The 25,053-nt window shown below is 34.9% G+C and overlaps 1 protein-coding gene across 1 annotated transcript in view; it reads left to right on the forward strand.

Annotated features, from left to right (window-relative positions):
- Nucleotides 1-25,053, forward strand: part of Kntc1 (kinetochore associated 1) — a 77,307-nt gene that overhangs the window by 11,940 nt on the left and 40,314 nt on the right. Inside the window, exons 9-29 of the mRNA XM_076855583.2 lie at nt 246-298; nt 1,033-1,148; nt 1,470-1,524; nt 2,070-2,168; nt 4,224-4,267; nt 4,375-4,440; nt 4,535-4,610; nt 9,640-9,765; nt 9,860-9,949; nt 11,450-11,503; nt 12,397-12,458; nt 17,381-17,492; nt 18,369-18,512; nt 18,812-18,868; nt 18,961-19,062; nt 20,792-20,911; nt 21,005-21,148; nt 22,573-22,671; nt 23,214-23,317; nt 23,466-23,565; nt 24,254-24,388. Coding sequence (XP_076711698.2) covers nt 246-298; nt 1,033-1,148; nt 1,470-1,524; nt 2,070-2,168; nt 4,224-4,267; nt 4,375-4,440; nt 4,535-4,610; nt 9,640-9,765; nt 9,860-9,949; nt 11,450-11,503; nt 12,397-12,458; nt 17,381-17,492; nt 18,369-18,512; nt 18,812-18,868; nt 18,961-19,062; nt 20,792-20,911; nt 21,005-21,148; nt 22,573-22,671; nt 23,214-23,317; nt 23,466-23,565; nt 24,254-24,388 — 1,958 coding nt within the window. The remainder of the gene's footprint in view (nt 1-245; nt 299-1,032; nt 1,149-1,469; nt 1,525-2,069; nt 2,169-4,223; nt 4,268-4,374; nt 4,441-4,534; nt 4,611-9,639; nt 9,766-9,859; nt 9,950-11,449; nt 11,504-12,396; nt 12,459-17,380; nt 17,493-18,368; nt 18,513-18,811; nt 18,869-18,960; nt 19,063-20,791; nt 20,912-21,004; nt 21,149-22,572; nt 22,672-23,213; nt 23,318-23,465; nt 23,566-24,253; nt 24,389-25,053) is intronic.

A 25,053-nucleotide genomic window follows, 5' to 3' on the forward strand; every position in this document is an offset into this window, starting at 1 on the left:
ATTTTTTGAAGCTTAGATTAGTTTGCTGATGGTTCACACATGACTATTCTTGACATGTTGCTGTTGTTATTCTTCCTTTTGGGAGGTCTGCATTTAAGGGTCACTAAAAAAAAAAAAAAAATCAGGAATTAATGAAAAATGGTGATTTTTGAAGTTCTGCTATCCTGAATATGTTAGTTTCCAATTTTAACATAACTCTGTAACACTGAAATAAATTCTTAGACATCTTGCTTTCTCTTTTGTAGGTTCAAAGAAGTTCCAGCTGATAGACAATCTACTTTTCATTCTTGATACTGATGTATGTTTCTTATATATCTCCTTAAGATTTGCACTTGATGCTATGGTTTTTGTGTGTTCATTTTTTGTGACACTGTGTATGGAACCTAGGGCCTTAAAGCATGCAAAACAAACACTCTGTACCTTAGTCCTGATACTCGTAACAGTAGAAAAAGTTAGCCAGATGTGGTGGCTTATGCCTGACATCCTACCTACTGCAGGAAGATAGTAAGCCAAAGGCCAGCCTGGGCAACTTAATGAGATTCTGTCTTAAAATAAGAAATAATAATTTAAAAAGTCTGTGGTGGAATTCCCTGGGTCCAGGGACAAAATGCCATAAAATAAGTAAATTAATTAAATGAAATAAAAAACAGTAATGGCCAGGGATGTAACTCAATTGTAGAATACTCATGGGTTCATTCCCCAGCAAACAAAAATGAAAGTAAAAATGTTGTCAAACTAGGCTGGGGTTATGACTCAGTGGTAGAGTGCTTGCCTAGCACATGTGAGGCACTGGGTTTGCTCCTCAGCTCCACATAAAAATAGATAGATAAAATAAAGGTATTGTGTCAATTTACACAAAAATATTAAAAAAAAAAAATTGTTGTCAAACTTACCAAGACAAGGACTTGACCTGGAGTGGATTACTGTCTAGTGTACTGTGCTTTTGTTTCAGTGTATGTGTGTGTGTAACTGTCCTGAAGTGTTAATTTATAGTCAATTAAAAGACATATAAGTAGAATGTCTCTTTTTCAGAATGTGCTGAGTTTGTGGGATGTCTACACGCTCACTCCCTTATGGAACTGGCCCTCCCTTCACATAGAGGAGTTTCTCCTCACTACAGAAGCAGAGTCTCCTTTGTCAGTCACCTGGTATGTCATGACTGGCTAGTAGTAATTTTTAGCACCAGGTTCCTTATCTGATTTTGTTCAGACTAATGTTCTAAACTACACTGTGATTTGTCTGACAAGGAAGGACGAACTTGTCTGCATATTTCCATTGGAAACAACTAGATATTAAGATCTTCCAAGTAATTATGTTAGAAACAAAATGTCAATCTAGGCTATAAACATGGAGAAAGAGTCCAACATCTTCTGTAAATCCTTTGCAACTTTATGCAAGAGTATCACTGTAACATATCTAGCAACTGTCAAAGCCTGTTTGATTTACTTGGAGGTTTTTTTCTCTTTTAGGCAAGGAATTACAAATCTCAAATTAATAGCTCTCACATCTGCAATTGATAAAAAGGTACTGGAAATTTTTATTTCATGTTTGTCTATATCGCGTTAGAAATAGCATTTATAAATACAAAAATAAAAGTTAAGCAATGTCACAATGTATAAACTCTTAGTTCACACAGACACTTCACAAATCAGAAATAATCCTATAGAACTCCTTCTTTCCATTTAAAAAAAGTGATATAAATCTTAGCTGCACTTTTTAAATATAGTGTTTTAGAAATCAAATAGTCCCTAACTGTCTATATATATATATATATATATATATATATATATATATAGTCCTGGTGCCAAAGGATTACATTCACCCTAAATAAAAGTTGTAGAGTAGACTTAGGTATATGGGTTTTTATTCAACAGATGTAAAGATGGAATAAAACATAATTTTATATGTAACATTTAAATAATACAATAACAAGTTTACTTGAAAAGGAATTTTTTGTGTTTAGCTTTGTGTACCAGGTGTGAAATGTGTGACCTAGATTGTCTGGTGCTCTTTTGTGCATGTAGTTTTATAATGACCCACTCAATTAGTTGCTTTTCTATTTCTCTTAGATGAGAAATCTCATGGTTTATTCATTACCTTCAATGGAAATACTATATTCTTTGGAAGTATCTAGTATTTCTTCTCTGGTTCAAACAGGAATTAGCACAGTAAGTTTATACATATTTTAAACTACTTTTTATTAATTTTTTAAAAACTTAAGAGTAACTAATCTCAATATCTGGATCCTAATGGAATATCTGGAAAGATCTCAAGTTTGTAACTGTATTTATTTATTTTTTTAAGGTTTTTTTTTTGTCAGTGAACCTTTAATTAATTTATTTATTTATGTATTATACGTTCTGCTGAGGATCAAACCAGTGCCTCACAATGCTAGGCAAGCACTCTACCACTGAGTCACAGCCACAGCCCGTATATTTATTGTTAACTCAGGTATACTTTCTCAACCAAGATCTGTCTTTATATTAAAAAAGAAGAAGAAGAAGAAGAAGAAAAGAAAATCAAATAGCACATCAGTCATCTGCTTATTCAATATTATTGTTTCTTTTATAGGAAATACAGATGATAATTTTAGGAAGGACTAATGTTTTTATTTATTTTTAATTTGTACAGATTCATAGATTACAATGTGATAATTCAATATATGTCTAAAGTGTGTAATGATTAAATCAAGGTAGTTAACATTCCTATTTCCTTAAACATTACTTAAAATATTTTGATTAACATGTAATAAGTGTACATAACTTTATAGTGTGATGCTCCTATTTTTTAAAATTGTAACCTTTTAAAAAAGTTTTACCATATTTGTTTTATTCTCTCTCTCTTTTTTAAAACAATACAGGTCAAGTGCTTGGCCTCAAGTATTCTAGGCAAACACTGTATCACTTACCTAAATCCTCAGCCCTTTTAATTTTTTTATTTTGTGATAGGATGACTTTAAATTGCTCAGGCTGACCTGGAACTTGGCAATCCTCCTGCCTCAGCCTTCGAAATATCTAGTACATACCAAATACAGGCATGTACCACCTCACCTATCTTGTTCCATTTCTTTTTTTCTTTTTCTTTCTTTCTTTCTTTTTTTTTTTTAAGTATTTTCTTAGTTGTAATTGGATACAATACCTTCATTTTATTTATTTATATGGTGCTGAAGATCGAACCCAATGCCTAACATGTGCTAGGCGAGCGCTGTACCGCTCAGCCCCAGCCCTCCTTTTTTTTATATGCACGTGTACATGCAATATTTTTCTAAAAAATTTAGAAATTACTTGTAGACTTTCTATCTTCTCATTTCTAAATGCTTCAGCAAGTATATTTTTAGAATAAGGTCATTCTGCTGTGCACAGTGGTATATGCCTAACTGCAGAGGCTGAGGTATTGCAAGTTTAAGGCCAACCTCAACAATTTAGCCAGACCCTAAACAACTTAGTGAGACCCTCTCTCAAAATAAAAAATAAAAAGGGCTATGGATATAGCTCAGTAATGAATCACCCCTGTGTTCTATCCCCCAGTACCAAATAAATATATAAATAGGAATAAGGTCATTCTCCTACAGTATACTTAACACACTCAGAAAATTTAACATTAATCCAATACTGTTATAAAATATACCTTCCAAATTCAAATTTCACGATTATATCAATTACTTTAAAGCCATTATTATTATAATTTTTAATCCAGGACCTAATCAAGGATCATTTATTGAATTTAGTCATGGAGTTGTTCCATCTAGTGTAGTTCCATAGTCTTTGTCTTAAGACACTGGCACTTTTGAAGAGTCCCAGCATCTGGTTTTGTGGAACGGCCCTCTGTGTGGATTTTTCTGATCATTTCATCATGGTTAGATTCATGCTCAGCTCTTTTGACACAAGTACTACATAGGTAATTCTGGGTCCTAGCCATATCACAGTAAGTGCCTCATAGTTCCCATTTGTCCTGTATCTGTGTTGTTAAATTTGATTTCTCGACTAAGACACTTCTGCCAGATTTTTCCACTTATAAAAATATATTTTCCTATTTATAATTAATAAGTAATTTGTGTGGTGTTATTTTGAGACCACGGGAAAATTCTTTTTCTTAACTGTTTTTCCTCGGTGGTTTAAAATCCATTGATGGATGGATTCTTAATTGAATCAGTTGTAATTCTATCAATGATAAAAATACATTTTCCTTATCTTGGAATTTTAATCATGTTTTTGTTTTTGTAGGACACCATATATCTTCTGGAAGGAATTAGCAAAAATGATCCAAAGTAGGTCATGTTTTTTTTTATCTGATAAATTGTTAAGTAACAGGTAAGTTAAAATTTGCTCATTAACCCTAAATAACCAGGGCACTGATACCATGATCTTTTTTCAGACTGTCTGAGGATACCACCTCTGTTTTAGTGCTCAGGTGTCTCACAGAAGCTTTACCAGAAAACAGGTAACTTCTTTTATTTTAAGCTTTACCCTTTAACAAGAAGTTTAAATTACTTCATTAATAAATTCTGAATGAAATTTCTTTTTCAACTTACCAGGTTGAGTCGGTTACTTCACAAACACAGATTTGCTGAAGCTGAGAGCTTTGCCATCCAGTTTGGACTAGATGTTGAGGTGATTGTGCCTGTATTCGCTCCTTCACTGAAAGGGCACTTCCTGGTACTCTGGAGGCTTTAGAGACACAGACTTGTAAGATGTTGGAGTTTCCTGTGATCAGGCCTGTACTGAGACCTGACTGGTAGAGTAGGAGTCAAAGGGAAGAGTGACCTGTAATGGGGCAGAGAGACACCATGTCATGGAGAGGTTAGTTTGTATGTCAGACCATCCAGGGAGGGGAAGGGGATTGTAGTGACAAGAATGGCGTGATGGCAGTGAGTGAGGCTTAGGCTGCTTCCAGGAACTCCTGGGAATCAGGACTGAAGTTTAGGTCACATAAGAAGGGAACAGAAGGAGGCGGTGACGTATAAGCTTGGGCCAGAGCTGGAGGGACTCTTGAGTACGTTAAGCAGGAGAGTGTCTCCATCAGATTATTGTTTGGGAGAAAGGAATGATTATTTGAAAGAGAGTAAACCAAATAGCTCAAATATCATTTGGGAAACTAAGGAACTTTCTATGAGAGAGCTGAACCAATCCCAAGAAGTGAAGATGTATGAGACAGAGGGGAGAGGAGAGAGAGACAGAGGCTGGTAATAGAGAGATAGGCAGCAGAATCAGCACAATGTAGTGATCATATGTCAGGAGGAACAGAGGACTCGAGTTTCACTAGCATGACTCTGGCTCAGAGGACACATTATTGCATGATGGTGCCATTATCTAAAATCAGAAATACACGTGGAAGAGCAGGTCATGAGTACAAGATAAGAGTTTGCTCTGTAACATTGGATATAAGGGATTGGTAAATAGGGCTGTCTGGGAGGAAGCTGGGAGGTAAGCTGACTGGAGGCAGGGAACACCAGAGGAGCTCAGCAGTGTTGGAGAACATGTGTAGTGAAAAGATCAAGCATAAGATCTTGACATGTGCGGGTAGAGGAAAAAGGGCTATCTATGCATTTGGGAAGTAATTAAAAGGGAAACTACAAGAACATAGTTATAGAAGCCAAAGGAGGAAAAATTTCAGTTTTATGGGGAGCAATCAGCAATTGCAAATACTACAGAGAAAATCTGAGTATTAAGGCTGAAAGATGATTGGTGTATTTTTGGCAATAGGGAAGTCACTGAATTCCTTGAAAATTTTGTTTCTTAGGAAGGAATGGAAGCCGGGCATTGTGGCATCTCCTGTAATCCCAAAAGCTCAGGAGGCTTAGACAAGAGGATTGTGTGTTCAAAGCCAGCCTCATCAACTTAGGGATGCACTAAGCAACTCAGTGAGACCTTGTCTCTAAATAAAATACAAAGTAGGTCTGGGGATGTGGCTCAGTGGTTGAGTGCCCCTGAGTTCAATTCCTAGTACCAAAAATAAAAAATAAAAAAAAAGGAATAGAGGGGCTGCAGTTATGACTCAGTGGTAGAGTGCTTGCATAGCACGAGTGAGGTTCAATCCTCAGCACCACATTAAAATAAATTTAAAAAATAAAGGTATTACAACTAAAAAAAAAAAAGGAATGGAAGAGTGGTACATATATACAATGGAATATTACTCAGCCATAAAGAATAAAATTATGGTGTTTGCTGATAGATGGATGGAACTGGAGATTGTCTTGCTAAGTTAAATAAGCCAATCCCCCAAATCCTAAGGCTGAATGTTCTCTCTGATATGTGGATTCTAACACCCAATGGGAGTAGGAGGGAAGAATAGAAGTTTATGGATTAGACAAAGTGGAATGAAGAGAAGGTGGGGAGTTGAGAATGGCAAACACAGTAGAATGAATCAGATATAACTTTCCTATGTTCATATGTGAATACATGACTGGTGTAACCCCACATCATGTACAACCACAAGAATGGGAAATTATACTCCATGTGTGTATGATATGTCAAAATACATTCTAGCCAGGTGTGGTGGCACATGCCTGTAGTCCCAGTGACTTGGGAGGCTGAAGGGGGAGGATTACAAGTTCAAAGCCAGCCTCAGCAATTTAGTGAGGCCCTAAGCAGCCCTGTCTCTAATAAAATATGAAAAAGGGTTGGGGATATGGCTGAATGGTAAAGCATCCCAGGGTTCAATCTCCAGTACAAAAAAAAAAAAAAAAAAATATCTGTCATTTATAGCTAAAAAGAATAAATTAAAAAGAAAAAAAGAGAAAGGAATGGAGGAGATAGCCCAATTGTACTTGATTAAAGAATTAATATTTAAGCTGGGGCTGGGGTGTGACTCAGTGGTAGAGCACTTGCCTAGCATGTGTGAGGCATTGGGTTCGATCCCCAGCACCACGTAAGAAAACTAAATAAACAAAATAAAGTTATTGTGTCCATCTACAACTAAAAATATTTTTTATAAAATTTAAGCTGGACATGGAGGTACATATCTATAATTCCAGCAACTCAGGAGGCTAAGGCAAGAAGATCACAAGTTCAAAGCTAGCCTCAGGAAGTTAGTGAGACCCTGTCTCAAAATAAAAAATAAAAAGAACCGAGGATGTGGCTCATTTAAGTACCCCTGGATTAAATCCATGGTGTGGGAAGAAAAGAATTAGTATTTCCCAAATGGGTGGTAACTTTGTGTTGTTTTAAAAATATAAGATTTGGGGCTGGGGTTATGGTTTAGTAGTAGAGCAATTGCCTGGCACTGGGTTTGATTCTTGGCACTGCATATAAATAAATAAAATAAAGGTCTACAAACAACTAAAAAAAATACTTAAAAAAATAATATATAAGATTTGCTAGGTATGGTGCTGCATACTTGTAATCCCAGCAATTTGGGAGCCTAGGGCAGGAGGATTGCAAGTTCAAGGCCAGCCTCAACAATTTAGCCAGACCCTAAGCAACTTAGTAAGACCTTGTCTCAAAAAATAAAAAGGACTGTGGATATGGCTCAGAGTTAAAGCCTGTTGGTTAAATCCCCAGTACCAAAAAATAAATACAAATATGAGGTTTTAAACAGTTAGAATACTTTTGTTTATTGTTTAGAGAGGTATATGAATGAAGGGATAAGGAAATGGTAGCAAGTGCAAAACCAAAATAAGGAGTACTTCCAGTTGGAGAAAAGAGGATGATATATTTAAGAAGAGGAGTCTTGGGGCTGGGGTTGTGAGGCACTGGGTATAAAAATAAATAAATAAAGGTATTGTGTTCATCTACAACTAAAAAAATATTTAACAAAATAAGAGTGGTTTTAACCATGTTGAGAGTATGTCTTTTTAAGTTGGTAAAAGGAACTTGAAATTTTAGGTCTTTCTTTCTTTCTTTTTTTTGGGGGGGGGTACTTGGGATTGAACCCTGGGTACTCTGCCACTGAACTACGCCCTAGCTGTTTTTATTTTTTTGTTTTGAGACAAGGTTTTGCCAAATTACCCAGACTAGCCTCTAACTTGTGATTCTCCTCCTGCCTTAGCAGGTGTTCCTAACTCTAGACACTAAAGAATTGTTAATAGACTTAAAAAACTGGACATGAAACACAATTGTGTGATTGTCTTTTAAAAACCAGCTATAAGCTGAGCATGGTGTGCATTCCTGTAATCCCAGTGATTCAGGATGCTGAGGCAGGAGGACCCCTTGATTTCAGCCTGGGCAATATAGCTAAACCCTCTCCTAAAAACAAAGAAAACCCAGCTGCATTGCTTTTGGGTTGCATAAATTTATACCCATTACTGGACCTTTCTTAAGTCTTTGATGTTTTGTTACAATGAGGTATAAATGCTTACTACTTGGGTGTTTGTGAGAATTGAGATAATTTATATAAAATTCTTTTAATTAACCAATAAATCATTATATGTACTTGACAGAGTACAATGTAATATTTTGATATATATTTACATTGTACAGTAGTTAAATCAAGCAAATTAGTATTTCTGTCACCTCACATAATTACTATTTTGTATGTGTGTTACGAGAACATTTAAAATCTATTCTTTGCTGGGGGTGGGGTGCTGGGGTTGTGGCTCAGTAATAGAGCATGCATCATGAATGTGTGAGGCGCTGGGTTTGATCCTCAGCACCATATAAAAATAAATAAAGGTATTGTGTCCGTCTACAACTAAAAAAAAAATATATTAAAAAAAAATCTATTCTTTACTAGGTATGGTAGTGAATACCTAGCTATTCAGCTATTCAGGAGGCTGAGGCAGGGGATTCTAAAGTTCAAGGCCATCTGTGGCAACTTAAGGAGACACCATCTCAAAATGAAATGCAAAAAGGGCTAGGAGTGTAATTCAGTGGTAACAGCACCCCTGGTTTCAAACCCCAGCACTACAAATAAACAAAAAATCTGGTTAGCAATTTGGAAATATACAATACATTGTTATTAATTACAGTAACTACTCTGCTTAGTAGATGTCCAAAGTTATTATTCTTCTCTAATTGAAAATTTGTACCTTTAGTCAGCATCTTCCCTTTATCTATCTACTCCTTCTCACAGTCTCTGGTAACCACCATCCACTCCTGTATTGAGTTCCATTGTTTAGATTCCACATACGTGTGAGATCATGCGTTGTCTTTCTGTGCCTGCCTTATTCATTTAGCATAGTGTCCTCATATTCATCTATATTTTTACAAATGACAGGATTTCATCTCTCCTAAGGCTGGATAGTATTCCATTGTGTATATTTTCTTTATCATTTTCTTTATCCATTTATCCATTAATGTACAATTAGTTTGCTTCCATGTCTTAGCTCATATTAAGCTCTTAGTATACTGCTTGACAGTGAGTTAAGGCTCAGTAAATAAAAATGGTTTCCATAATTTTTTTCAGATATCTAAGTGTTACTTTCTTTATTTAAAAAATATTTTTGGTTGTAGATAGACACAATACCTTTATCTATTTTTTTATGTGGTGCTAAGGATCGAACCCAGTGCCTCACACATGCTAGGCAAGCTCTCTACTAGGAGCCACAACCCCAGCCCAAAGCGTTACTTTTCTTTAAGCTTCATTCCTGAACCACATGAGGATTCATTCGTAAATTAATCTCTCACAGTTTGCTGTGAGAGTAAGTCTTCCTTGGATACTATTGTACTTCAAGTTATTTGCTGTGATGTGTTTATATTACAGCTTGTTTACAAGGTAAAATCAAATGATATATTGGAGAAACTAGCTTTGAGTTCTGTGGATACCAGTGAGCAGGCTAAATGGCAGCAACTTGTAGATGAAGCTAAGGAAAATCTACACAAAATCCAGGTATGCTTCACCAGCTATTTCCTAGAGTACTCAAGCTGATGTGTTGATCAACAACATTAGGTCTCCTCACTATGCCTTACTATTTGTGAAACAGGATGATGAATTTGTAGTGAATTATTGCCTGAAGGCCCAGTGGATAACCTATGAAACAACTCAGGAAATGCTCAATTATGCTAAAGCCAGGGTAAGTTGGTTTGTCTGTCTGAATTCCTTTCTTCCTTATTTTTTTCTTTATTTTTCTTTCTTCTACCACCTCATATTCGTATACATTTTTTGTGCTTCCATTTTATTCTCTATGTGTAATATTTTTAAAAATTTTATTATGATTTCATTGATAACATTTGCATATCATACAATTTATCCATTTAAAGTTAAGTAGTTTTTAGTATACTTACTGAATTGTGCATCTATCACCACAATCTTTTTAGGGGGACAGGAGCATTGGGGAATTATTGAACCTAGAGGTAGTTTACCACTGAGCTATATCCCCCATCCCCAACCCTTTTTTATTTTTCATTTTAAAACAGTCTCACTAAGTTTCTGAGGGTGTTGCTGAGTTGCATAGGCTAGCCTCAAAACTTGTAGTCCTCCTGCCTCAGCCTCCCCAATTACTAGGATTACAGATTTGTACCACTCTGCCCTGCTCACCATGATCATTTCTAGAACTTTTTCATTGTCCCAGAAAGAAACCCTATATTCATTACATTTACTTCCAGTTTTTCTCAACTCCCAGCCAAGCAAACTTCCTGTCTCTATTAGTTGTGCCTGTTCTGGACATTTCAAATACATGGAATCATGATATGTATCATTGTTGTCCAGCTTCTTTAATTTAGCATATTTTCTGGATTTATTCATGTTGAATCAAGGGCCAATGGTATGTTTCTTTTTTATTGCCAAATAATACTTCATTGTATATGAACAGAGCACATTTTGCTTTGTTTATTCATTGATGGACATTTAGATTTCTTCCACATTTTTTTGCTGTTGTGAATAACTGCTATAAATATGGTTTTACAAATAACTGTTCAAGTCCCTGCTTTGAGTTTTTTTTTTTTTTTTTTTTTTTTTGAGCATGTACCTACAAGTGCAATTGCTGGAATCATATGTTAATTCTGTTTTTATTTTTTTGAGGAATGCCATATTGTTTTCCATGGTGGCTGCACCAGTTTACATTCCCACTGACAGCGTACAAGGAACACATTTTTTCTACGTCCTTCCCAATACTCATTATTTTCTGTTTGTTTGCTTTTTGTTTTGATACTGGCTATCCTAACAGGTATGAAGTAGAGAGTAATTTTTATAATGTTTGTGCATGTTAGTTTATCTTATGCACAAATAAGTAATTTTGAAAAAATTTCTTTTTATCTTGTATACATTTGTAATTTTTTTTTTCTATTTCAAACAATGCCATTTTTGCAGTAAATTATTCCTCTCAGAGACCTATGAGAATGACTATTATTCTAGCTGACATACTCCTTAAAATGAAAGTATAACATATGGGCAAAATCTTTTGGGCTGTTGCTATGTAATGCATTGTTTTTAAAAAAAGTCTTTTTGTTTATTGTTCAGACTTAACGTAATTTGTTTTCAAAGATATTATTTTTTATCAATTCACAGAAAATCCATCCTCTTTTATGAAATACCTAATATAGTAGATGTTCTGTTTTTTATTTTTCATTCTTAGCTTTTGAAGAAAGACGATAAAATTGTTCCTGCCAATTCTGATGGCTTGATAGAGGTAATTATAATTATATTAGATTGATAGATTAATTTGGGGGTGAATGTGCTGTCACAATGTTTTTCCTTTCACAATAGTTTTGTGTTTCTTTAAGAGCAAGTTATCATTTTAATACCTCAGCTTTGCTTGGGCATGGTGGTGTACACATCAGCTATTTAGAAGGCAAAAGGAGGAGAATTACAAGTTTGTCGGCCTGGGCAACTTAGTGAGACCCTGTCTCAAAATTAAAAATGGACTGGGGATGTAGCCCAGTGATAGAGTGCCCCGCTTCAATCCTTGGTACTACAAAAACAAAACCCTAGCTCCCTTTTCTACAAAATGGGACCATAAATAGTGTTTGCTTTATAGATCCCTTCTGAGGTCAATGGAAATAGTTTCTATAAACTATTTGCAGAGTACCTGTTTTCTGCTAAACTCAAATAAATGTAAACCATAATGATTATTATGATGGTGCCAAAATACAGGGGTGTGTGCACATGAGGAATGCATTTAGATTCTCAAAATAAATGTTCAGTATAATCTAGCCTAGTTTTACTAGGATCGACTCAGCACCTTGCCCATACTAGTACCTTGCACATGTGATAAATCATAGAGGAAACTGATTTTGAAGGGCACTATGATTCATGTGCATAGGCCTTTGTAATCAAATGTGATAGATGATATTTTCATCATTCTATTTTGTGTATGTGTTATGTAAAGGCAGTAGGAATAGGAATGGACCTATAATGTGGAATAAAATGAGGGTGCATATAAGACTTGTGAACTAGAAGGACCCTAATTTTTTTTTTTTTTTTTTTTTTGGTGTGTGTGTGGTACTGAGGATTAAACCCAGATAGTTTTTATTTCAATACATTGCCTATAACATTCAGTTTATCAAGGTATTTTTTCATTAGGTACTAAGGGCTCATGCAAAGTTGACTACTTTTTATGGAGCATTTGGACCAGAAAAATTCAGGTGTGTATCCCATTTTTAGATTGTGAATTAATTGTAAAGTTGGAATGTCATGAAAATATAGTATTTGTTTGGATAAATTTATGTTAACTGGTGAAGGGGGAGCCAGGATATTCACATGATGGAAAATATATCTTTTTTTGTTTGTTTTAATTAGTTACACATGACAGTATAATGACCTTGACATATCATACATTTGAATCAGATGAAAATATATCTTTATGGCAAAAAAAAAAAAAGGCTTAACAACCTTGCTGTCATTTCTTTAGTAGAAATCTTTACAACTTTGCTTATTCTCATTTTCTTACAGTATTGTCTAACAGTTCACTTCTTAATTGTTAATTTACCCTGATAAATAGATTTATCTTTAAGGAAAGCATACCTTGTGTTTATAAGAAATGATAGTCTTGGTGCACATATGAGTATATATATGGATTCAGTTTCTGGAAATGGAATTGCTAAGGCAAATGTATACGCTTCTAAATTTGTCCCCCAGATACATTCATTCTGATAAATGGAGAGGAGATGCCCATTTTCTCAATCATTGAGACTTTGTCATAAAATTTTATTTTTATTAATCTGATTTGTGAAAAATGTATTGCAAAAATAGTTGCTGCGTTGCTTTGGCTTTGATTTTTTTTTTTTTTTTTTTGTACTGGGTTTTGAATTCAGGGGCACTCTATCCCTGAGCTACATCCCCACCCATAGGTCTCGCTAAGTTACCTAGGGCCTCATTAAGTTGCTGAGGTTGGCTTTCAACTTGTGACCCTCCTGCCTCACCCTCCCAAGTCTCTGAGATTACAGGCATGTACCATTGCACCTGGCTTGATTCTTAATTTTGACTGAGCTAAGTATTTCTTTTCTTTTTTTTTTTTTTTTTATATCTTTGGTTCCTATTTCTCTTGGGGTTTTGTTCTTTGTAAATTGATTTGTATAAGAGTATTTCATATTTTACCTCCTTGGGCATTTTTCTTTTTGTCTTGTTTTGTGCTGAGGACTGACTCAGCACCTTGCACATATTAGTGAGTACTCTACCACTGAGCCACAACCCCAGCCCTCTTATTATGTTTTGTAATATAAATTTTGCATATTTTTTGTTAATGTTATTCAGATTTTGTACCATGTTTCCCATAATTGTAAATGGTTTTCTTCCATCATTTTTTTTTTTTGAGGCTTTTAAGCATTTTACGTTCATCTCAAATGAAAATAGCACCATTCTCTGAAATTTCAGCATATTATAGAATACTTTCTAAATTTGATTTATCTTTTTCCCCACAATTTTTATTGGTGCATTATAGATGTATATACCAATGGAATTTGTTGTTACATATTCATACATGCCCACAATATACATTGTAAAAATATAATTTGCCCAGTATCACTTCCCAGCACTTCCTTCCCTTCCTCCCTGTCTCTCACCCCTTGGTCCCTTTCCTCCACTGATCTTCCTTTGATTTTCATGACTCACGTCCACATCGTTCTTTTACTTTTTCCTTTCTAGCTTCCAAAGAGAAAACATACACCCTTAACTCTCTGAGTTTGACATATTTTTCTCAACATAGTGGTCTCTAGTTCCATCCATTTTCCTGAAAATGACATTTTTTCATTTTTCTTTATGGTTGAATAAAACGCCACTGTGTGTGTGTGTGTGTGTGTGTGTGTGTGTATGTGTATATACACGCACACCACATTTTCTCAATCTATTTATCTGTCAATGGACACTCAGGCTGGGACTATAATTTGGCTGCTGTAGGGCTGGTGTTGTTCAGAGGTAGAGTGCTCGCCTAGTGTGCTTGCATAGCATGCGTGAGGCACTGGGTTCAATCCTCAGCACCAAATAAAAGTAAAATAGAGATATTGTGTCCACCTATAACTAAAAAATAAATATTAAAAAAAGAGAAGTGTAGACTAATTAAAAAAAATGTGGCTGCTGTGAATTGTGCGCTATTAACATGGGTATGCATACCTTGAAGCAGAGACCCCACCCAGAAAACCCCTTGCTGTAATTAAGCTTCTCCTCTCATCAGAAAGATTTTTACAGGGCTGGGGATGTGACTCAAGCGGTGGCGCGCTCGCCTGGCATGCGTGCGGCCCGGGTTCGATCCTCAGCACCACATACAAACAAAGGTGTTGTGTCCGCCGAGAACTAAAAAATAAATATTAAAAAAAATATTAAAAAAAAGATTTTTACAAAGAGTGTCATAAGGCAGGATGTCTGCAGAAGGCACTGTGATTGGAAGTTTCCTCTTTCTTGTAAATCAGGTTTACACACAAAAGGTGTGATCGAATAGACTCTGCAAGCTTGTTGTACAAAAAGTTATCATCTGTTTTCTTGGTAAAAACTTGTGAAACCTGTGTCTGGTCTGGAGGATGGAATGAAAAGCACTTTTCACGTGAATCTCCAATCCCCCCTCCTGCTACTGAGTATAAAGTTCAAAAAATTCCCAACTCTCTGTCCAGAGAACGTTTCAGACATGAACCACATGGTAAACCGGCCAGCTACAGCCAATAAACTGCTTCTTGAAAATTCCTAGGCTGTCCAGCCTATTCTGTCCCACTTCATGTCACTTCATGTATGATGGCTTTTTCAGTGCAAGTTCTAAGGTTGGCCGTATGGTGGATTGATGCCTAGTCTCCATACTGATTTCCATAGTGGTTGTCCTAATTTATAATCCCACCAACAGTTCAAAAGTATTCCTTTTTCTCCATATCCCCTCCTTATTTGTGTCATTATTTATATTCTTCATGACTGCCATTCTGACTGGTATGAGATAAAATCTCAGTGTAGTTTTGATTTGCATTTCCCTAATTGCTAATGATGGCCATTTGTATTTCTTTCTTTTTTCTTTTAGTTGTAGATAGACACAATATCTTTATTTTTATTTATTTATTTTTATGTGGTGCTGAGGATTGAACCCAGTGCCTCACGCATACGAGGCAAGCGTTCTACCTCTGACCCACAGTTCCAGCCCCACCCATTTATATTTCTCCTTTTGAAATTTTTTAAATTATTTGTCCATTTATTAATTGGGTTATTTGGTTTTTGGAGTGTAGGTTTTTGAGTTCTTTATATATTCTAGGTATTAATCCTCTGTCAGAAGAATAGCTAGTAAAAATTTTCTCCCATTCTGTAAGTTCTCTCTTCACATTTCTAATTGTTTCCTTTGCTGTGTAGAAGCTTTATAATTTGATGCCATCCCCTTTATTAACTCTTGACATTATTTCCTGATCTTAGGGGTTCTTTTGAAAAAGCCATTGCATGTATACTGGAATGTTGATCCTATGTTTTCTTCTAGGAGTTGCATATTTCTGTTCTAATTCCAAGGTCTTTGATCCATTTTGAGTTGACTTGAGTAGGGTGAGTGTTAAGGTCTAGTCTCATTCTTCTATATATGGATAACCAGTTTTCCCAATACCATTTTTTAAAAGGCCCTATTCTCCAATATATTTTTTGGGTGCTTTTGTCAAGGATCAGATGCCTCTATCTGTGTGGGTTTGTCTCTGGGATCTATTCTGTACCACTGGTCTAAGTGTCTGTTTTTAATGCCAGTACCATGCAGTTCTTGTTACTATAAATCTATTATAATTTGAAGTCAAGTATTATGATGCCTCTAGCATTGTTTTTTGGCTTAGAATTGCTTGGCTATTTTGGTTCTTTTATTCTTCCAAATGAATTTTAGGATTTTGCTAGGTCTGTGACAAATGTCATTGGTATTTTGGTGGGGAATACATTGAATCTATATATTGCTTTTGGTAATGTGGTCATTTTAACTATTAATTCTGCCTTTCCGAGAGCTTGGGAAGTCCTTCCATCTTGTAGAGTCTTAATTCAGTTTCTTTCTTCAGTGTTCTATAGTTTTCACTGTAGAGGTTTTTCACTTCTCAGTTGATTTATTCCTAGGTTGGTTGTTGTTGTTTTGAGGTTATTGTGAATGGAATTGGTTTCCCGATTTTTTTTCTCAGCAGATTTATTGTTGCTATATAGGAAAACTATTGATTTTTGTGTGTTGATTTTGTCACTTGCTACTTTGCTAAATTTAAACTTGTTTATTAGCTCTAGCACCATTTTGGTTTTTTTTTTTTTTTTTTTTTTTCTAGGTATAGGATCATATCATTTGCAAGCAGTGATCATATCATTTGACTTCTTTTTTTTTCTATTTTTACCCCTTTTATTTCCTTCTCTTGCCTAATTCTTGCTTCATGATTTTTTTTTTAAAGAGAGAGAGAGGAGAGAGAGAGAGAATTTTAATATTTATTTTTTTTTTTTGTTATCGGCGGATACAACATCTTTGTTTGTATGTGGTGCTGAGGATCGAACCCAGGCTGCACGCATGCCAGGCGAGCGCGCTACCGCTTGAGCCACATCCCCAGCCCGCTTCATGATTTTTTTAAACACTGTAGAGAGCTATAGATTTTTTAAAAATGAACTACCTTATTGAATTCCTTTATTATTCATACTGATAATTCAATCAGTTGAACTATATTGTCATTGTATCATTGTTGGTTATAAGACTGGAAATAATCTCAATATTCAACTCTTGGAGCTTAGGGAAATAGATAATAGTATATTCATGCCATGGAATGCTGTGTGGTCCTTAAAAAAAATATGTTTATGTATACTGATTTAGTATGTGCACCAAGATGATAATAATTTAATGTTCATATAGCATATAAAAATTTATTCATTTAAGAGTTAAAATAGTTGTTAATGTATATAGTGATTATCTGAGGAACCCTTCCAGAAAGCTAAGCGTTTGGGGAAGATGACAGAAATTCTTTAGATCTAGAAAGAAAGAGACTTATTTTTCAATGTGGAATCTTTGGAATTGTTTTCATGTTTTGCTTTACGAGGATATCCACTTACAAGATAAAACCTTAGTTAATTTTATAAACTGTTAACTGTGTTTTTCCCTTTAACTTCCCAGTGGTAGTTCTTGGATTGAATTTCTAAATAATGAAGATGATCTTAAAGACATATTTTTACAACTAAGAGAAGGAAACCTTGTCTGTGCACAGTATCTTTGGCTTCGACATCAGGTAATACATTTTGTGTTTTATTTTCCTAATAGCTTTCCAGTTTCTAACATGGGTTATTGACTCAGTGTTGGAAGCTAACAGGGCAACACATGTAACTGGGCAATAGAAAGTTTTCAGATTGATAAGGTGTGACCTTTCCTAGGGAAAATAATCCTCTGACAATATTAAATCAGAGGAAGTGCTATGAAGATATCATAGAACCTGATTTTATCTCATCAGAATTTAATTGATTCCAAATCTTAGTTTATTAGACAACATTTTATTAACTGGTTAATTGATGGGCTCTGAATGATGTGAGGATAGAAAGGATTTTCCTGCTGCAATTCAGATCGTGGTATAGGAGTTGCCTGTTAAAAGTATTTATCAAAAGGCCAAGTGTGGTCGCATGCCTCTGTAGTCCCATGTATTTAGGAACCTAAGAGAGGAGGCTTGTCTGAACTCAGGAATTTAGGGCCAGCCTAGGCAGCATGATGAGACCCCATCTCTTTAATTCCTTAATCAATTAATTAATTTTTAAAAAATCATTCATCCAAATCCCTGAATGTTGGCCAATATTAATATCTAATGTTCGGTTCAGAAAATGTTTCAGTGTTTGTGGACACATTATCTGTTAGTATTTGTACTGTCACCTCCAACTATGTTTTCCTCTGCAGCACCTTTGTTGGTTCTGGTTTCTATCTGGCAGTCACTGATATGAGAGTTCAAGGGATTGTGACCCCTAACTTGAATCATTTGCATAGAGTAAATCACCTTTAATGTTCATATTAAGTCAATAAAATATTCCTTGAGATGACTTCCTAAAATGGTCTTTGCTTTTTGGGAGGTTGTTAGTTAAAATTGTAAGCTAAGTCTTAATTCCCACTCTGCATGATTTAGGCAAATTTCAAAAGCAGATTTGATGTGAAGATGCTTGAGAACTTGCTCAACTCAATTTCCACACCAGTATCTTTGCAAAAACTTTGTCCATGGCTTAAAAATGATGTGATCCCTTTTGTGAGAAGGACTGTTCCTGAAGGACAGGTGAGTTTCCTCCAGTATTTCCACTCCTCGTGATTCAATTTTATTATTTTTTCATTAGGTATTTGAAGACTAAGTCATGTTAACACAAGTTAGTTCTTTTAAATGTCTCTTTTAAAAGATTATCCTTGGGCCGGAGGTATGCCATTTACCTAGGATGTATAAGGCCCTGGGTTTGATTCCCAATGCTACAAAAAATAAATTAACAAATAATAATTTAGGAATGATGAACATAGAGGATTTTCATTATTTTATTGATTACCTATTGAGAATTTTACTTTTAAATGACATGTCTGTTTCAGAAAATTCTTGCAAAATGGTTAGAACAAGCAGCCAGGAACCTTGAATTAACTGATAAGGTAAAACCAATACAATTAACGTGAAAAAGACATTTTGTACACTCCCAAAAGCATAAAACTCTGTTCCTAATGCTCTATAATATTTTTTAAAGGCAAACTGGCCAGAAAATGGATTTCAACTTGCAGAGGTGTTTTTCACAGCAGAAAAAACAGATGAATTGGGATTAGCATCCTCCTGGCATTGGATTTCCTTGGTATGATGTACAGAATGGATTTTTAGTCATGAAATACTCCATTATATGTTTATGTATATTGTAATTGTAATTTGAAAGAATTGAATGAATTGAATTTTGAAATGAATTTTGTCAAAACCCTTCCAATATTAAAGAGCATAGATATACATAGAAAAAAATCTGGAAATATTATCCGTTTTCTTTAATTTTTTCTGTTTTTATATGCCTTTTTTTCTTTTTTTATTGGAACTAGGAATTGAACCTAGGGGTGCTTTATCACTGACCCACGTCCCAGCCCTTTTTATTTTTTATCTTGAGACAGGGTCTCACTAAATTGCTTCTGTGTTGAACCAACAAAAGAGAAAGCAATATAAAAACATTCTACTAAGTAGTATAACTGGGATTTTCTGCATTAGGATTTCATTTTTAAAGACTGCAACAATCAGGTCTGCCTCTTTGATTTCAACTAGTAAGCCATCCCTTGATCTGATTGCATTTCTTAGATAATCCAACAGGATTATGGCTAAAATATCATTGATTTTTTTCTTTTTCTTTTTTAAGATTAAATTATTGAACTAACAGTCTCAGCAGTGAACTACAGGTGCCTTGCCTAACATGTGCAGGGCCCTGGCTTTGATCCCCAACATTCAAGTATATATGTGGTGGGGGGGGTGTGCACAAGCACTGTTAGAGGGAGAGCTATCGGGAAGGTTGGTACTATTTTTGAGGTAAATAAAGTAAATTTATTGTTTGGCTCCTGGATTTCTTAAAGTTCATTTGTTATCCCCTTGAGATTTCTAAAACTAGAATGCATTTATTATATTGAGAAGAAATATACATTCTTATATTTTTAAAATTTTGTGAGAAGCACCATAATTTAGCTAATAAATTAATGTGTAAGAAAGACATAATATAATCTCACCTCTGAAGCATTAAGTATTTTAGTACCAGAAAAATGTGACTTCTAAAATATATATTATGAAGTCACATTATTTCTTAAGTTTCAGTTACAAAGATAATAATATTTAAATTTCATGACCCCCAAATAATCAATTTCCTCCTACTTTTTGATATAGGTGCTATTAATTGTATCTCCTGATTATGCTCTCTAAAAATAGAGATTTTTTTTTTCTGTAACACTCAAGTAGTCTGTTGATATTCACTTTGAAATATATTTTTTTCATACAAGAACTTTTTTGTCTTGATCTAAAAAATACTAATTTATCTTTTCCCTGTTAGTTGCCTCTTATCAATAAAAATCTGTTCCTGGGCTGGGGGAATATCTCAGTGGTAGAGCACTTGCCTAGCATGTATGAGGTTCGATCCTCAGCACGACATGGAGATAGATGAATAAAATAAAAGTATTGTGTCCATCTACAAAAAAATAAATAGTTAAAAAATCTTGTTCCTTGCATGTAACTTTTTAGAAAATGTTATAGCTTTGTATAATATAGAGGTCATTGAGTACCATCAGGATGATATTTGTGTACCCAATTATATTTGGGTCCTGAAAGAAAATGTGTACCAATATTGCTATTTTTCTGTTTTAAATTTCTTTCCAATTCTGATCTATGTTAATGTGTACTAGATGATTTCAGTTAAAATTCTATAAAATTTAAAGCATAAGTTGCTTCAAACCTGCAGGTTTCCTCTTACGTACATAATCATTATTTCCTTTGAAATAAGTTTGACTGTTTCTGTCTCACATTTTACCTCTGTGTCTTTAACAGTTTAAATGCTTTTGTTTTAGAAGGACTATCAAAACACGGAGGAAGTAGGTCAGTTACGTATGTTGGTAAACAACTTGCAAGAATTGATCACATTGCATAGGAAATATAACTGCAGATTGTCCCTCTCTGATTTTGAGAAGGTAAAATTTGAGGCTTATCCACACTGTTTTGTTTGTTGTATCCAGTTATGGCTAGATTCTGCGTTTATACCATCTTTCTTGTCTACTATCCAGGAAAATGGAACCACCATAGTATTCCGAATGTTTGACAGAGTGTTGGCCCCAGAACTTATTCCCTCTGTCTTAGAGAAGAGTATAAGAGTTTACATGCAGGAACATGACTTGCAAGAGGAGGAACTTCTCTTGTTGTACATAGAGGTAATATTTCCATTATATCTGCTCTTATTTAGGGGATCTGTGCTGTGTATCATTATATTAAATGTTGAACTTTTTAAGGAATGTCATGCTTTACCATTGGGACTTATGAAACATTTTATTTCAACTGCTTTTGTTGTATGTGGTACTGGGGATGTAATTGTGAACCATGTCCCAGCCCTTTTATATTTTTTATTTTGAGACAGGATCTCAAAAAGTTGCCCAGACACTCCTTAAACTTGAAATCCTTCTGTCCCAACCTCCTGAGATGCTGATATATAGATGTGCATTACCACAGAGCATATTATATTAGTTAAGAACATGGATTAATTCTATTACTGACTGAGGGCCTTAAGTGAAAGGGAATAACATGAACTAGTCACAGTAGCTCATGCTGGTAGTCCTAGCTGCTGGGGAGGCTGAGTTGGGAGGATCATTTTGAGACCATGAGTTTGAGAGTACCCTGGGCAAGATAGTGAGACCTCATCTCAAAAAATTAAATTAAAAAAAAAAAAATCTCAAAATAATAGGAATTTCTCCAAAGGGCTATTGTGAAATAATAGGGCATAATCTCAATAAATATAATGGTTTTTTTATGTTTTTGTTTTTGTGGTTTTGTCCTGGAAATTGAACATAAGGCCTTGAACATGCTAAGTGTGTGCTCTACTGTGACCTATATTTGTAGCCTAGCAATTATATTTTGTAGACATTAATGTACTATAATGATCTAATTTGAAGATCCTTTAATAATATTTTCTTCTGCCCAGCAACTAAGGAGACTGAAATAGGAGGATTGAAAATTTGAGCTAGTTTGGGCATCTTAGTTCTGCAGACCCTGTCTCAAAACATAAAAAGGGCTGTGGATATACCTCAGGGCTAGAACCCCGTTCAATCCCCAGCCACCACCACTCCCTCCCCAAAAAGGATGTTTTTTTCTGTCACACAGAAACCCATTATTTTCTTCAGTTACCATGCACCAATAATTCTAATTTATAAAAGAATGTTTTTTAAATTTTTTGTTATATACCACTGACAGCTAAAGTTTTGATAATTTTGTAATATTTTACCATTGTTCCACATTTGTGGCTAATTAGAATTTTGGGTTTCTTTTTCCTTTTATGCGTCCATAAAGGCCTTTTATCTATCTTTGTATACTCTTTTTTTAAGTGATAGCTTTAATTAATTTATTTATTTGTTTATTTTTATTTATTGGTACTAGAGATTGAACCTAGGAGTGCTTTACCCCAGAACTACATCCCCATCCATTTTTAATTTTAATATAGGGCCTCGCTAAGTTGCCCAAGCTGGCCCAAACTTGCATTCCTCCTGCCTCAGCATTCTGAGTAGCTGGGATTAAAGCCCCACACCCCTGCACCCAGCTGAGAGTTTTTAATTTTTGATAAACATGCATGTTTATCCCTTCCTAGGATTTACTGAAAAGATGTAGCTCAAAGTCCACCTCGCTTTTTGACACAGCATGGGAAGCAAAGGCCATGGCAGTGATAGGATGTTTGTCAGACACAGATGTAAGTAAACAGTGGCCACTGGATTTCTCAAGGCTTTTTTTGGATCATAAAAGTGGTGTTTGTTTATTATGAAAAAATGATATTTGTTTAGTAGGAAAAAAGAATTTAAGAACATAAAAATCACTCATAATTCTATTTTAATTATGAAAAATAAAAATTAAAATTTTCTCATTTCCACCACTCAGGAGAATTGCCATGGATAATTGACTGTAACTGTTTTCAGGGTTTCTGTGACTATAAGTAATACTTTGCCTTTATTTTGACTTTGCAATACTGTTACCATCCAAAATACAGTATGAATAAAATCACAGACATTATTTTTAAACAAACTGCAGAGGCAGCAGAAAGGCATAACTTTCCACAGATAAAATAGTTTTCTGAATTTTTTCTAAATAATAAGGTTGCTCTTTATGTGTGTAAATGGGAAGAAATATGTGCTCTCACAGAAGGTGAAATATTCTGGTTGATGCATGCAGTGCCATTAATTTACATGCAGCGTACCTCTGAGGGCTTGTCATTGTCCACATGTGTTCTTGCTGTAGCTTATATTTGATGCTGTGCTTAAGATAATGTATGCGGCAGTGGTTCCCTGGAGTGCAGCTGTGGAGCAGCTGGTGAAGCAACACCTGGAAATGGACCATCCCAAGTAAGGACAGCCCAGCAGACAGTGTGTGTTGTACCCTGAATAAACCTCCCATCGTGATTTGACATTCATTTATGGTTTTTATTTACTGGGCCCCAAAGTATTTCATAAAAAGCATAATTCATGTTAATACCAGTACATTTATTTTTAGAGTCAAGTTACTACAGGAAAGTTACAAACTAATGGAAATGAAGAAACTTTTACGAGGCTATGGGATAAGAGAGGTGAATCTCTTAAACAATGAAATAATGGTGAGTGTGCTAGTTAAAGACCATTTTTCCCCTTATTTTCCTGTTTCTAGAGCAATATGGGAAATTTCATGAAGATTTTATATTCTAAGAGGTTAACATAGTTAGATTCTCCTTTACATTTCTCTATAGGTATAAGAGTATTTAGTTTAGAGTTTTAAGGACAATGATAGTAAATTAAAAAGACAGTCAAAATTCAGAGTATAAATTGTATTTTAATGTTTCATATAGGAGTTTAGTTTTTTAGTCATCAAGAGTTGAAGTTTTGTGGACTGGAGTTGTAGCTCAGTAGAACGCTTGCCTGAGGTACTAGATTCGATCCTTAGCACCACATATAAATAAATAAAGGTGTCGTGTTCAGGGCTGGGGTTGTGGCTCAAGCGGTGGCGCACTCGCCTGGCATGCGTGCGGTCCAGGTTCGATCCTCAGCACCACATGCAAACAAAGATGTTGTGTCTGCCAAAAACTAAAAAAAATAAATATTAAAATTCTCTCTCTCCTCTCTCTCTCTCTCTCTAAAAAAAAAAAAGGTGTCGTGTTCATCTACAACTAAAAATATTAGAGAGAGAGAGTGTTGAGGTTTTGGTATATTATTTTAATTTTATGGCTACTTTGCCCTCGTAAGTAGGTGATTCCTGTATTCTCTACGAGAGATCTTATATTATCTCTGTTTTTATTATCTCTGTTTCAGAGGGTAGTCAGATACATTCTCAAGCAGGATGTCCCATCTTCCTTAGAAGATGCTTTAAAGGTGGCTGAAGCATATAGGATTTCTGATGATGAAATCTACAGTCTAAGGATTATTGACCTGATTGATAGAGAACAGGTATGAAAGTTTTATATAGTCATTTCATAGGACTTCTTTGTTAACAAAATCCTTAAAAATAGAAACTATCTGAACTAATTTTCACAAAATAAAGTTGTAATAACATGAAAACATAGGATTGTTTGAATGGCTTCTTTTTTAATGTGTGAGTTCTTTAAAAGTATTTTGTGATTAGCTAATGGATGTTTATACTCTGATGGTTAATAAAACTTAGATGCATGTTTTTTTAGATATCGTAGAACCCTTCAATTTCAGAATAAGGCATGGCTTTTCTTTTTCTATATATTTTGATTTTTTGAGTGCTGGGTATTGAACCAGGCCCTCATACTTTGGAAGCCCTCTGGCCCTTCTTTTAAAAAAAATTTTTTTTTTTAATTTTTATTTTAAGCTAGGGTCTTGGAAAGTTACTTAGGGCCTCTCTCAGTTGCTGAAACTAACCTTAAACTTGTGGTCTCCTGCTTCAGCCTCCTGAGTTGCGAGATTATAGGTGGCCACTTTGCCCATCTTCTCTTTTATATTTTTAAGTGTCTTTATTTTCATGTAATTCTATAATCATAGGCAGTCTTTTTTTTTTTTTTTTTTTTTTCCTCTCCTGAAGATGGACATAAGGGATGGGGCTGTGGCTCAGTGGTAGAGCGCTTGCCTAGCATGCATGAGGCACTGGG

The sequence above is a fragment of the Callospermophilus lateralis genome, chromosome 1, assembly GCF_048772815.1.
Source record: "Callospermophilus lateralis isolate mCalLat2 chromosome 1, mCalLat2.hap1, whole genome shotgun sequence".
Classification (NCBI taxonomy): Eukaryota; Metazoa; Chordata; class Mammalia; order Rodentia; family Sciuridae; genus Callospermophilus; species Callospermophilus lateralis.